Source organism: Poecilia formosa, unplaced genomic scaffold, assembly GCF_000485575.1.
Source record: "Poecilia formosa unplaced genomic scaffold, Poecilia_formosa-5.1.2 Scaffold3, whole genome shotgun sequence".
NCBI classification, from domain to species: domain Eukaryota; kingdom Metazoa; phylum Chordata; class Actinopteri; order Cyprinodontiformes; family Poeciliidae; genus Poecilia; species Poecilia formosa.
In genome coordinates this window covers 9,124-21,552 of record NW_006799942.1, presented here as the reverse complement: position 1 = coordinate 21,552, position 12,429 = coordinate 9,124, and the positions used below count along the sequence as shown (strand labels likewise).

The 12,429-nt window shown below is 36.5% G+C and overlaps 1 protein-coding gene across 2 annotated transcripts; it reads left to right on the top strand.

Moving 5' to 3' along the window:
• Window positions 1-1,137: 1,137 nt before the first annotated feature.
• On the top strand, window positions 1,138-11,353 carry grxcr2 (glutaredoxin and cysteine rich domain containing 2). 2 transcript variants are annotated; one of them, XM_016672025.1, is made up of 6 exons: window positions 1,138-1,275; window positions 1,544-1,609; window positions 2,003-2,186; window positions 5,712-5,821; window positions 8,207-8,434; window positions 10,234-11,353. In XM_016672025.1, the coding sequence occupies exons 2-6, from the start codon at window positions 1,553-1,555 to the stop codon at window positions 10,405-10,407; spliced, it is 753 nt and encodes a 250-aa protein (XP_016527511.1). In that variant the 5' UTR covers window positions 1,138-1,275; window positions 1,544-1,552; the 3' UTR covers window positions 10,408-11,353. The 2 variants fall into 2 exon arrangements, with proteins under 2 accessions (XP_016527511.1, XP_016527509.1); XM_016672023.1 differs by lacking the exon at window positions 1,138-1,275 and having other exon boundaries at window positions 1,293-1,609.
• The last annotated feature ends 1,076 nt before the right edge of the window (window positions 11,354-12,429 follow it).

Here is a 12,429-nt window from a genome sequence, read left to right as displayed (position 1 = left end):
AGCCTTAATGTAGCCAACAGATTTAATTACATCTACTCTGGTTTTATGTTTTGACTCCAGTCCATTTCTTGATTTTTTTTAGAATGTGCCTTGGTATTCCAATTTTGTACATTGTTTTTGGTATTTTCTACATTGCTGAATCTTTCTCAAGTGTCCTGCATTTACTGAAGAAACAGGAATGGCATAAACCTTGCAAGGGCTCTAGTAAGGTATAAATTATGGCAATAAAAGTCAAAATTCTTGCAAAGCAGCTAAGATGAAAATTGTTGAAACATAAATTTTAATATTGTTTATTCTAAATTTGATTTCAGTTGTTTTAACATTTGTCAGAGAATCTCATGAATGATCTTCATAGTCCTTATATTATGGAAATTGACTTGATATTAAACATACCCAATGTCAATTTTGGGTGTTTGTAAATAAATATTTAAAGTGGAAAACATCTCAGGACCTTATAAGAAAATAATGCTTTTTATTGGTCAACAATGAATAACGGATCTAGTGACATAAAATTTACTGCAAATGTCAGTCACAAACCAAGTAATCTACACATACAGGGGAAAAACACTGAGTTCATAAATTAATGCATAAAAAAGTTGACTACACAGAAATAAATCATACTTTGCAGGTTCATGGTGAAATTATGTTGCTTCTATTTCCAAATTATGGACCAAATGGGAGTAGCAGAGGTTTAGAAATACAAATATAACCAATACTGTAAGTATGTATTGAAACAACATGGTGGCAAAGGTCTAGACATAGCTTGTTGTCTTAATTCATCATGATTTTTTAAATCAATCTGTTTCTCAGAATACCTCAATAATGAAAAACCTTTTTACAGACCACCATAGGACTAAAATGAGAAATACTCATTCTAACATGGTGTGTATTTATTTTTTGTACATGCAAAACCTGAACAAGAAAAATCTTACAAGACTGATATTTTAATTTAGTGGCATCTGGGTCTTGATAGACAGACATGTTTTCTTTAATTCAAATGTTTCATATAAAACAGCAGCTAGTACTAATGCACTTGGCTCTGATCCAGTGACAGTGCTGCAAGTACTTAACTCCCACACACACATGCACAAATTCACAGACTTTCTCACTATTTCTCTTTCTTACACCGATAAGACCACAGAACTAGATACACAGGTCCTAGATACTTTCTATTTTAGTGATCATAATTATTTGATGGTGGAGCTTCTAGTTTCTCAACCACCCCTTTGTACACACGATCTAGCTGTGAATAATTTAGCATGAGGAGCTAAAAAGGTAGGTCCCTTAAAACAGCAGGTACACTCAAACTCTGGGGGCAGGACACAGAGCCTTTTTCATCCCAACTTTACATCCACCCACTCCTTACACACGGCTTTTCAGCCGGACTCTCTTCTACCAAGCTGGAAATCAGTCCAGTATTTTAATCCATCACTCCACACAGTCACCTCAGCCCAAGGCAACATCGAGTCAAACTAGTGCCAAACATTCTGCTCAAGAAGGGTTTCGTAGATGGACTGACGCTTTCTCTGCACCTCATCCTCAGTCATCTGCCATGGAGGAATTTCAAAGGAAGCTGAACCAGCGCTATGAAGGCACCAAGCCCAGAAAGGCAAGCTATTTATGGAAATACTTTCTTCCAGGTTTATAGGTTTGAAGTGCTGAATCTGTCAGAGTAAAAAAATAAGCTCAACTGATTGTTATTTTTTCAGAAAAATTATCTAACATCTAAAATATCTGAAAAAATACTTGATATTATAACTAAGAATTAATTTCTGTTTGTATCTGATTTTGACAAAAAGCCAATTGGAACAGAGGAATGAAGCTCAGCCTCGTGTTCATGCCCAGACCCCCACTCCTCCTTCAGAGACCAAACAGCTTTTTTTTTCACTTGCCTATCTTCTTCTATTTTAAGGCTGCCTCTTGCTAATGCTGCATCTTTTTAATGTCAGAAAGCTGCTGAGCAGAGGAGCATAATCACACCTTTTACTCCCTGAAACTGTAGGTGAGGTTCAAGCTGGCGTCATCCTACAGTGGTCGGGTGCTGAAACACGTGTATGAGGACGGTCAGGAGCTGGAAAGTCCAGAGGAAAAATACCCTCACAGCTTTATCCACCGTAAAATCCCACCCAGCCACCTTGAGATGGAGCAGTTTTGCAGCTTTGAGGAGACTAATAGGGACGAACAAGGTGGGTTTTATAACTATTTTAGTCTGCTTGTAAACCACAGATATACTATTTAGTCAAAAATGTTTATGTTGATATGGGAGCACATGCAATACTTGCAGTTTGATTTTCATTTATTGATCTTTTGGATTATGAACATTCACATTATATTTGACCTATAAAAAAAATATTCACTCCCCACTTGTTCAACTGCTTAACATAAGCAGTGATTTATTAAATTAAATGGCTGCTCTTCGATGTATTTAGACATCTAGATATGGTAAAGGAAATTTTCTAAAGTTCACACTGAACTGGATGGAAAAGAAACGGGATTTAAGTGACTTTGAAGTGCTGAATCTATGAACAACTATGAACATGGCATAGTTGTTGACTCACTGTTCTGATCTGCTGGGATTTTTACACAAAACCCTCTGTTATATAGTAAATAGAAAATGTTCAGTGAGCTGTTGTGTAGATCAAAACGGATGTCAGGGGGCGTCGCAGTGGTTAGAGTGGACGCTCCGTCTACAGAGGCTGCAGACCGATGCGCCCGTCTCAAGTGGGAGTCCCGTCCTTGGTACCTTTACTACACGTCTTTCTTCCCTTCTCTCAGCCTCTTCCCTGTCAGATTATTGCTGAATAAAGGCCACAACTGCCAAACAACATTCTTTAAAAGCAAAAAAATAAATAGATAAAATGCATGCCAGAGGATATTTGACATGCTGGTTCAAGATGACATGAAGGAACAGTAGTTAAAATTACCACAGGGAAGGAAAGACCACTTCTGGGATAAAACCTTTCACTGAAGAACAGGAAACTGAGGCTACATAGCAACACGGCCTAATTGGAAACAGATTGAAAAGAGTTACATCATGTATCTATCCTACATTGTGCCAATACAGACATTTGGAAGTATCTCACAGGCCAAAGATTATTTTTGTGCAGGCCACATTTGGCGTGCAGGCTTGGGTTTGACGCATACAGTTTTAGAGCAATATGAACATTATGTTTGCACCAGAATTTGCCAGCTGAGTTGTGTTCATCTACACTTTGCCAGTTCAAGAATATTTCCATGTATCTGTCATCAAATTGTGTAGAGTCCAGTTAAAATTTATTCAGACCAATTTAAATTCAATTGCATGGTCTAATTAAATCCAGTTGTAATAAAAAAAAACAACAAAAAAAGTCAGATTCAGTTGAGCTTAAAATACTAATTATTATTGCCTCATAATGATACTTTTAACTATGCCAATAAACCAACTAGTCTCAATCAATCGAAGATCCATCAGACTCGTAATGCATCAAAAGTGATTAGAAGGATCAGTGATTGATATTTTTATTGTGCAATCTCAATAAGATAAATAGAAATCAATAAAAGAAAAGAAAATAAGTATAAAAACACAGCATCTGCATTAAATGTTTGACTAATTTACAGTCATATTTATAGGTATTAAAGAGGTGTTAAGGAGTTTTAAAAATGGTTTTGGACTTTTAAATGATTAAAATAAGATGTGAGGAGGATGGAAGACAAATTACATTTGATCAAAACAAAACGGGGATCTAACTCACAGTTCCACTTATATGAACAGAGTTATTCTTTGACCAGACTTGGAATTATCAGTGGAGAAAGAAAGTAGGCTTATTCAGATGTAAACTTTGAAATAATGTATCTATCTTCTCCATATATATATATTTATGCTGGCATAAATTGCTGACATTGCACCAATCTCATTCTGAGCAAGCATCCCATAAATCATTTGGGAAGCTAAATGCTCCTAGCTCTCTGGTCAAAAGACTTTGGGCAGTAATTTTACATTTTCTATGTTTTGCTTAATCTGCACATTAACTGCAGCAAAACTTAAGACCTAATAAATTAATTTTTACTTCCGTTGGAAATAAAAATGAATTAAAATGAGTCAATGGCAATAGTTAATCAAATTTGCTGAGTCGCAAACCATGACAGTCAATGAGAGTGTGCTAAACAAACTGTCATCACTTAGGAGAATTATGTTTTACTGAAGGGACATGAGAGAGAGAGAGACTCTGCTCCCTTGCAGCTCCGCATAGACAATACATGGAGGATTGATTTCACAATGAAAAAAATGATAATCTGTCTGTTTTAACCCGACTCTCATGTTTCTAACACTAAAACTATGTGATCAACGTAACACAGATGTGTTTTAATATGTCAGATTTTGATAGAATAATTTTGTTCAGTGATTCAGTTTGAAAAGTGAAAATATTTGCACTTTAATGCGGACATGTCAGCCTAAGTCAAAGTATCTCCATGTATTGTACACTTAAAACTTGGATTTTGAATGAATTACTGCGTCATTGCAGAGTGGCATTGAGGTGATCATCCTGAGGTACTGCAGAAGTGTTAAGGAAGCTTAGTTGAGAGTTGCTTTAATAGCCCCCTTCAACTTGTCTGCATTATTGGGTCTGGTGTCTCTAATCTTCCTCTTGATAACACCCAATAGATTTTCTGTGGGTTTTGGTCAGATGAGTTTGCTAGCCAATCAAGCACAGTGCAAGTATTGATACTTTTTACAGTTTGGGAAGGTGCCAAGTCTGCCTGGAAAAGAAAATCAGTCTGTGGAATCCTGGCTGATGGTTGGACTTTTACTCTCAACCTCAGCAACTTAAATTCTGCGCTTCTCTTCTTTCTTAATGTGGGATCTTCATTTCCAAATGAAATGCAAAATGTGCTTTTATCTAAAAAGAGCACTTTGGATCTTGTATTAATAAACTTTTCTGAAAAACTGAATGCATTAGTTATTCCCTTGAACAAACATGTGGAGCTGATTGCACCATGTCATTAAATCTGCAGGCTTCCCTCATACACAGGAATGCATATGGCGAAAGTCAAAAGGAAAGATGACCTTTAGCCTTTGGCTTAGATGGGCCAAGTCACAACTGTACTTAAGTACAATAATGAAGTACTTGTACTTCGTTACTTCCCACCACTGCCAAATTTATAGCAATATCAGATAATCAGATAAGCTCTGAGCTTGTAAAATATTGTAAAGTATAAAAAACATGATATAGTTACAGGTAAATCACCTTCAAATTGGTTTGAAGGAGCCAATGAAGAAAATCTAAAAATAAGAGAAATATGACTTCTCAAATATATTTGTCAGTTTATTTTTGCTTTACATGTAAATTATACTAACAGTCAAGATAGGCTCCTTACATTTAAATAGGAAACACACACAAAAGGTGATCATAAGAACAGAGCAGCAAACTGAGAATTGAATAATTACTTTCTGATTTGCAATTGTTGATCTTCATGTTCCCTATTACTTTATTCCAAACCAGAATGGCACACACAGTTTATTAAATACAGCTTCATCTACTTAAATGAACAAGATGGTTGTAAAATACTCCATTGGTTGAGTCAAGGCTGATAAAATTAAATCAGATATTTTTAAAGCCTAAATAGCAAGAGGCAAATTAGGATTTGTGAGAGGGAGACTGTATTTTTTAAACTTCTGATGCAAGTTGTCAAGCTATGCTAAGACTTCCCTTTGTTTTGTTTGCTTCACTCAGGTTTCTATCCAACAACAGGACTCATTGCCCAAAGAATAAATGTATACAGAGGGCTGAGAAACTACAAGCCTGCAGGTGGTCAGACTGTGGAAACGGAGGGTGACAGCAAGGTAATAAAGCTTGCTGTTTGGGATGAGAAAATGGAAGATACATTTCTTATTTGCCTGAATGTCTAAGGTTTTAAGCACTTTCTTGATTTATTTTTCCTTTCAGGAATTTGTCACTGCAGATTTACCTTTGGTTGGAACTTACAAAAGTTTCTTAAGTGGTTTTAGGCATTTTAATCAACGTCCAATGAAATCAGATTTAGTTGCACTAGAAAATCAACAAACAAACCAACAAAGTAGAAGAATTGTGACATGAAACATTTTTAGAAGGTGTTATATTGATAAAAAAAAATATGTATGAAGATGATAATAGACAAAGAGCTGGGACGAATCGGAAAAAAAATCGAATATTTGTAAAAATCTGACTCTTGTACAGTGCTATAAAACAAAAAACTTTAACACACCTTCAACTTTTACTATATTACAATGACACACCTCATTTTATTGGGATTTTGTGTGTTATATGAACATAAAGTGGTGCTTCCATCAGCTTTGTAAATATAGAGACTGACACTTTTGCCCAGTATTCTCTGTAAAATAGGAGCGAGAGCATCTGTGACCATCAGTTTTGGCAATGGTCACACCAAACACATTCTTCAATAGATTTAGAACTGAGCTTTGTCTGGTCCACTCCAACACATCGATATCCTTTGAACTATTTCATTGTACAGCTATAGATGAATAGAGGCAACATTATTCATATATTTGGCAGATGTACCAGTTTCACCAACATGATTCTTTGGAATGTAAGTAATATTAAAAGAGGGTTTTCTTTCTCTTTCGTTCATTTTTTATTTCTATTTTTCAATCAGACCAGTTTTACAAAGATGCTGAGGGAAGCAGCTTCATTAGTGCATCAGTCCGAAACAGAGGTCAGCCACAGCGCATTGCCTGCTGGATTCATGTCACTTTCATTGTTTCATCTTCCAAACACACAGATACACACAGATACACACAGAGTCCAACTGACCACATCAGAACTGATCTCAAATTGGAAGGCAGAACTCTTACATTACGTTATTAGTTTAGAGCATTACTGAGCTGGCATGTAATGACTGCATGGCAATATTTTTTAAATGCTTTAGTTGTTGTTCCATAATGAGATTTAGAGAAGATAATGTAAGAACCTTAAATGATTTGTAATTACTGAGCCTTTGTTGACAAGCAGCCATAAAACCTTGCATGCAACACAGACGGTTCCCTCTTATCTCTGATTGCTCATTCCAAGTGACAACATAAGATGTGTGCAGCATATAGAATAAATAAACAATTTTAAAGAAGTAAGGATCCAGCATTGTTGTCAGTATTAAGGATCAAAGGTTTCCTCTAAAATCTAATTATACTGCAGTAAGGCTTTCTAATAGAGGATTACTTGCTTTTCGATTTACCAAAAGCCCCATTAGCACAGCTGCAGTAACAAAGCTTGTTTTGTTTTTGACAAGGGTGTGACTCTTCAGCCTTTTAGAACTTTTAATCCTCCTCTGACATAAAAAGTTCACAGTATTGATGCTAAATGCAATTTTTATTTTGAAAATCTAATCAAATTGTGTTTTATTGTATTGTCTGACATACACAATTGAAACCACATATAAACACAGCTGATAAAAAGACAGATGACACACAGCATTCATGTGTCACATTAAAGTTAAACTAAAATTAATGAGGCAAACTATAGAACAATATGCAGGTGCCGGAACGGCTCATGTTTATTTGTTCAAACAATTTTATGCATGTAAAATCAACTTAGAAATGTCTCGCCACCATATTGTTCAAGAAGGACTCAGTTTTTTTTTTTCCTCACTGATGAATCTTAGTGATCAACCATAGATAGCAAAATGGCAACAATGAGTCTGTACAGACATGGGCTGAAAAGCTGCTCAGCAAGGAAGAAGCCGCTAGTCTGAATCTCCCATAAAATAGCCAAATGACGGTGTGTAAAAGCACTCCAGGACAAAAGTTTTAATTTTCAGAGGCACAAATGAGGTTTAATGAAACTAAAACTAATGTGTTGCATCGTAATTAACACTTATATTTTAAAGAAAAGGGAAATATGGCGGTGACAGGCTCCTGTGTGGATGCTTTGCTGAAGAGTGGGCCTATGCACTTCACAAAACAGGTGGCAGGAAGTTAGAGTCGGCACAAATGGGTTTTCCAAATGGACAATATGAACACACTAACAAATTAGTTTCAAATTGACCTGAACTTTTTAAAAATCAATAAAAACTTTTTGTTTTTCATTTTTCAAGTAGAACCAAATTTGTTAAACCTGACTGATTTACAAAAGGAAAGGTTTACTCTAATTTTATGTCAGAATTTTAGAAAAAAATATATTTTTGTGTTTTTATGCAACTTTTGTAATTATCCAGTAACAAGTTGACATTTCTTCAGTCCTCAGTTTTGGACTTTGGCAAAATAATCATCTACACCAGCAATCTCCGCATAATAAGAGCACCACAGAGGAAGCCTGAAATGACGCGGCAGCACTCCGTCCCTCCACTGGACTTGGAGGGATGTCCAAAGGCCAGGGATAAGGAAAGTCGGAAGAGGGCTAAAGCTCTTAAGGCACAAGAGGATGTAGAAAAAGAGGAGAATGGGATTGAAAATAAAGATACCAAGGTAATGATGCATGGCCAAGTCATTCTCAATAGTGTGGTCAGGTTTTTATCACCACATTTTTTAGTCATTTTATTTTCAGTCTCACTTGTCCTCTCTCTTATCAAATTTCACTTTATTCTAGGTTTTCAGGAATCTTACTTTAAATGTTTACCTACAAAATGTCATCAAGTTTATCTGTCGATGTCACATTCTTACCTTATAACAAGAATATTAGTTGTATTCCACTTTTCCCTCTTTTATGCTGACCTTCTTGCTGCTATAACTGTTAACCAATTGTCCCACTGTTATCTGTCTACTGTGAACAGATAGTGATGAGTCCACAGTTTTCTTCTGCCCTTGCAGCATCTGCTTTGCCACTTACAAGCCAGCAAGGAGACCCAACTTGCTATTACTTCCTCCCCCTCTTGGCTGATTACTGCTCTTTCCCCACCGTCTTGCTCCATCTTTTGCTCATTGCTTTTGTTATTGCCACATTTTTGCTGCATCTGAAAGAAAGTTCATGTTGTGCTTTATTTGTTTCATAGAGACAAGATAATCTTTTATCATTTTCATGTTTGCCCAAGTTTGGAAGCTGTTAATAGTTAACAATTTATAAAGAGAAATGTTACATCATGTAATTAGAATAATTGTTGTCTGACATGTTATGTGACATGTTTGGATCGTCAAGAGATAATAACTCAAACATTAACCAAACAGAGGGCAGCGCCTGTGACTCAAGTGACCGAATGGCCCCTAAAATGACTTCAACCATCGTATTAATGTGGTTGTTATGACTACAACTTATAAGCCTGTTACTTACAACCCAAATTCAGAATTGTAAAAGTCAGACAGGAAGCATTTCTGCAAATGAGGCCACAATAATCCATCCATCTCCCACTTGGTTCTAGAATCATTTGTAAACAACAAACCAAGATCCTTGAACCCCTCCGCTTGAGGAAGATATTATTCCCCGACTCTCTGAGGTAGCAATCCACTCTTTCCCCAGTTGAGAACTATTGTCTCAGACTTTGCGCTCATAATATTTATGAGTAACATGCAGGTTAAAAGTATGGAGATTGAAAAGGATGTTCAAGCATGACTTGTGTTATAAATTTTCACAGATGATGCCACTTATCCCAGCAAGTTTTGAATGCATTTCATTGAATTTATTGTGCTGAATAACAGTAGCGGAGAGTATTTTATAACCTCTTTGTTCTGTCAATCTACATGGATACTTTTCATTTGTTCAATATTTACTGACAGTGTAGTTGTAAGTAATAAAATTGCTATATACTTGTGCATTTTCCTAACACATACCTATTTAAGACAGACACTGATTAAAAATGTCTTTGGAAAAAATCTTAAGTCATTAAGTTTCCTTGAGTTTTCCTGAAGGTGGGTCACTCACACTGGGCAGCTGTATTAACATTTGTTAATTATGAACTGGCCTGGGGTTGGGATTAATCCATTTTGAAACAGCTGTAAAACAAACTGTACAATGTAAAACTATAACTGCGTCAGTTCATGGAATGGAGGACAGATGTAGATCATTGAAAAGCACTAAACCACAGACTGAATTCTAATAACTAAAAAGCAGAACCACCACACCAAGTTCTGTAATAAAAACAAATCATACGGCATTGCCCTGTCCTTGACCTTTCAAGAATCCCCATCTTTTGCTTCTGCATTGTTTACCTTCTTCTTATTTTATTTCCCCATCCATCCAGCCTCTTCTAGTCCTTATTCACCCTTTGCCTTACCTCACAGTTTCTCTCTCCCACTTCCTATTTTCTCCCCTAAAGTGTTTGCTCTGTCTCCAGGAGGCCGACAGCTGCCAGCATTGTGGTGGTTCAGGCTGCGCTCCGTGCTCCCTGTGTCATGGCAGCAAGCTGTCCATGCTAGCGAACCGCTTCAATGAGTCCATCAGTGATCTGCGATGCCAAGCCTGCTACCCCGATGGTCTGGAGAGGTGCCAGTCCTGCTCCAGTAAATAGCACCATTTGGCCAGTACCCATGTCTGGCGATGAGAGTGCAGCGTGTGACCGATGCGCTATCGCCTTGTCAGAACTGCCTCAGCCGCAATACTGCTTTAATCCCAAAATGTTATAGGTGGGATGTTTCAGAGCTCTACAAGGAACCATAAGCCATGAGAAGACAAGGGAATGTCTGTTCTGCAGACACAAAAATCACGAAATAACAATTACTGTGTGCAGTGAATGTTGCATGAGATAACACAAAAACATAATCCCTTTTGTTGCCGTCACTTTTTTGCATCTGTGTGCCTGTTCTCTGTAGAACCTGGTTCAACAACCTTGATATAATTTTAATTAATATGAAAAATGTTGAGGTTAAATGTTCTTTTTCCCAGTTTATTAATCAGAGAGAATGTAACCTTTATCATGTCAAAGTGATGTATTCTTCAAAGCTAATTACTGTTTATTTTTGTTAAACAGGAGAAAACACAACACTGAAAATAAGGACGTAGTGTGAAAAAGTGATAGTGTGAAAGAAAAATGTTTTCTAAATAAGGTATTTTAGATCAACTACTTTTAAAAAAGAACATTTTGTAGTTCATCAAGCTAACAGTACAAATGGTTCATGTTCTATGTTCAAAATGCTGTCTTTATACTATAACGACACTCTTTCATACATTAAGTCCAACATGCCCATTTGCTGCACATGCAATTTTCTTTTGCTCATGCAATTTAGCACTCCTTATTTGGAATCTTTCTTGATCACACCCTAAAACAAAAATCACATTGTCTGCACATTTTTTTATTAAAGTATATGAAGTGAATGTTGTATTATGTCAAGCAAAGCACTATTTTTAATGTACAGTCTAGCTAACAGATCACTAGGTTATTAGTAATTAATATCACTAGGGATTTCACAATGTACAATATATAAACAATTATGCACGGTCAATAAAAGAGAGAAATTACAGTTGATGTAGTGGTTGGTGAGTGATGGGCCCCAAATCTAACGCTGCATTCAATCCTCAAAACAACTTGAGGATTGAACTGTTCTGAACAAGAAATACTATGAGCCAGTTCAGGAGGATTCTGGATTGTTGGAGTGGGTAGAAAATGGGGAAAAACTAATATATCTTCTATGCTGTAATAATTCTGTCTTGGATTTGAACCTGTAGACAAACAGTTTCATATAAGTGAATTCTTATATAAAGTATTGCTCCTGTACCAAACTCTGAGAATCTTTATTCATCCTGTACCTCTGCCTATCCTTATCAACATTCAATAAAGACTAATTATTGCTGGTAGTATTACCAGTAACACAAATCCTGCTCTGAGTAGGATTCTGATAAAGCTTTCCACCCATGTTCAAAGTCCAGTAATACGTTCTTATGCATCAAACTTCAGTACGATAAAGACAATTTGTATTAAAGACACAAATCAATCTTTGTCAGTTGTTACTGCTCAACTTTTTAGATGTTATTGGGATTCTAAAAATGGGAAATAATGTGGATGTTCTCTTCTGTTGGTGAGATCTTCTGGGGTGCATAGAGTAAGCAATGCACAAACCATTAGAAATGATTGAATCGGAGAGTCTTGCAGCTGTTTTCAACCTAATACTTTAGAAGCGAGGTTACTGTGGCTCATTGGTGACAGAATAAGTGGGTCGAGGGCTGCATGGAGGAGCCTACCTGGAAGCAGTAGAAGTTTATCATTAAAGTACAGTTTGTATGCACCTGTGTTACTCTGACATCAGAGAATTTGGAGGCAGATCATCCAAGGCTACAACCTAATTACACCTACACTGTTTTACAGCAAAGCTGATTTATTGAAATGCACCGTAATTGCAATGCATTTTGGCTCTACAACACACTAGATGCAACATCAATGAGTTTGCCCAGCAGCTTTAAATGTATACATTTTCAAATCAAACAGAAAAACCTTGACTATGCTTAAGTCCCTTGTATATGCAGATTGGCAGTCACTGCACTGCACATAGTAAAGAGCTCTACACACCTCTAAACTGCACATAGATGGACAAAAAAG

Bases quoted from the DNA above. Each gene is read 5' to 3' on its own strand.
- grxcr2 (XM_016672025.1), top strand. From the start codon at position 1,553: ATGGAGGAATTTCAAAGGAAGCTGAACCAGCGCTATGAAGGCACCAAG. The intron at 2,187-5,711 runs GTGGGTTTTATA...TGCTTCACTCAG, and splicing joins GACTAATAGGGACGAACAAG to GTTTCTATCCAACAACAGGA. The intron at 5,822-8,206 runs GTAATAAAGCTT...ACATTTCTTCAG, and splicing joins AAACGGAGGGTGACAGCAAG to TCCTCAGTTTTGGACTTTGG.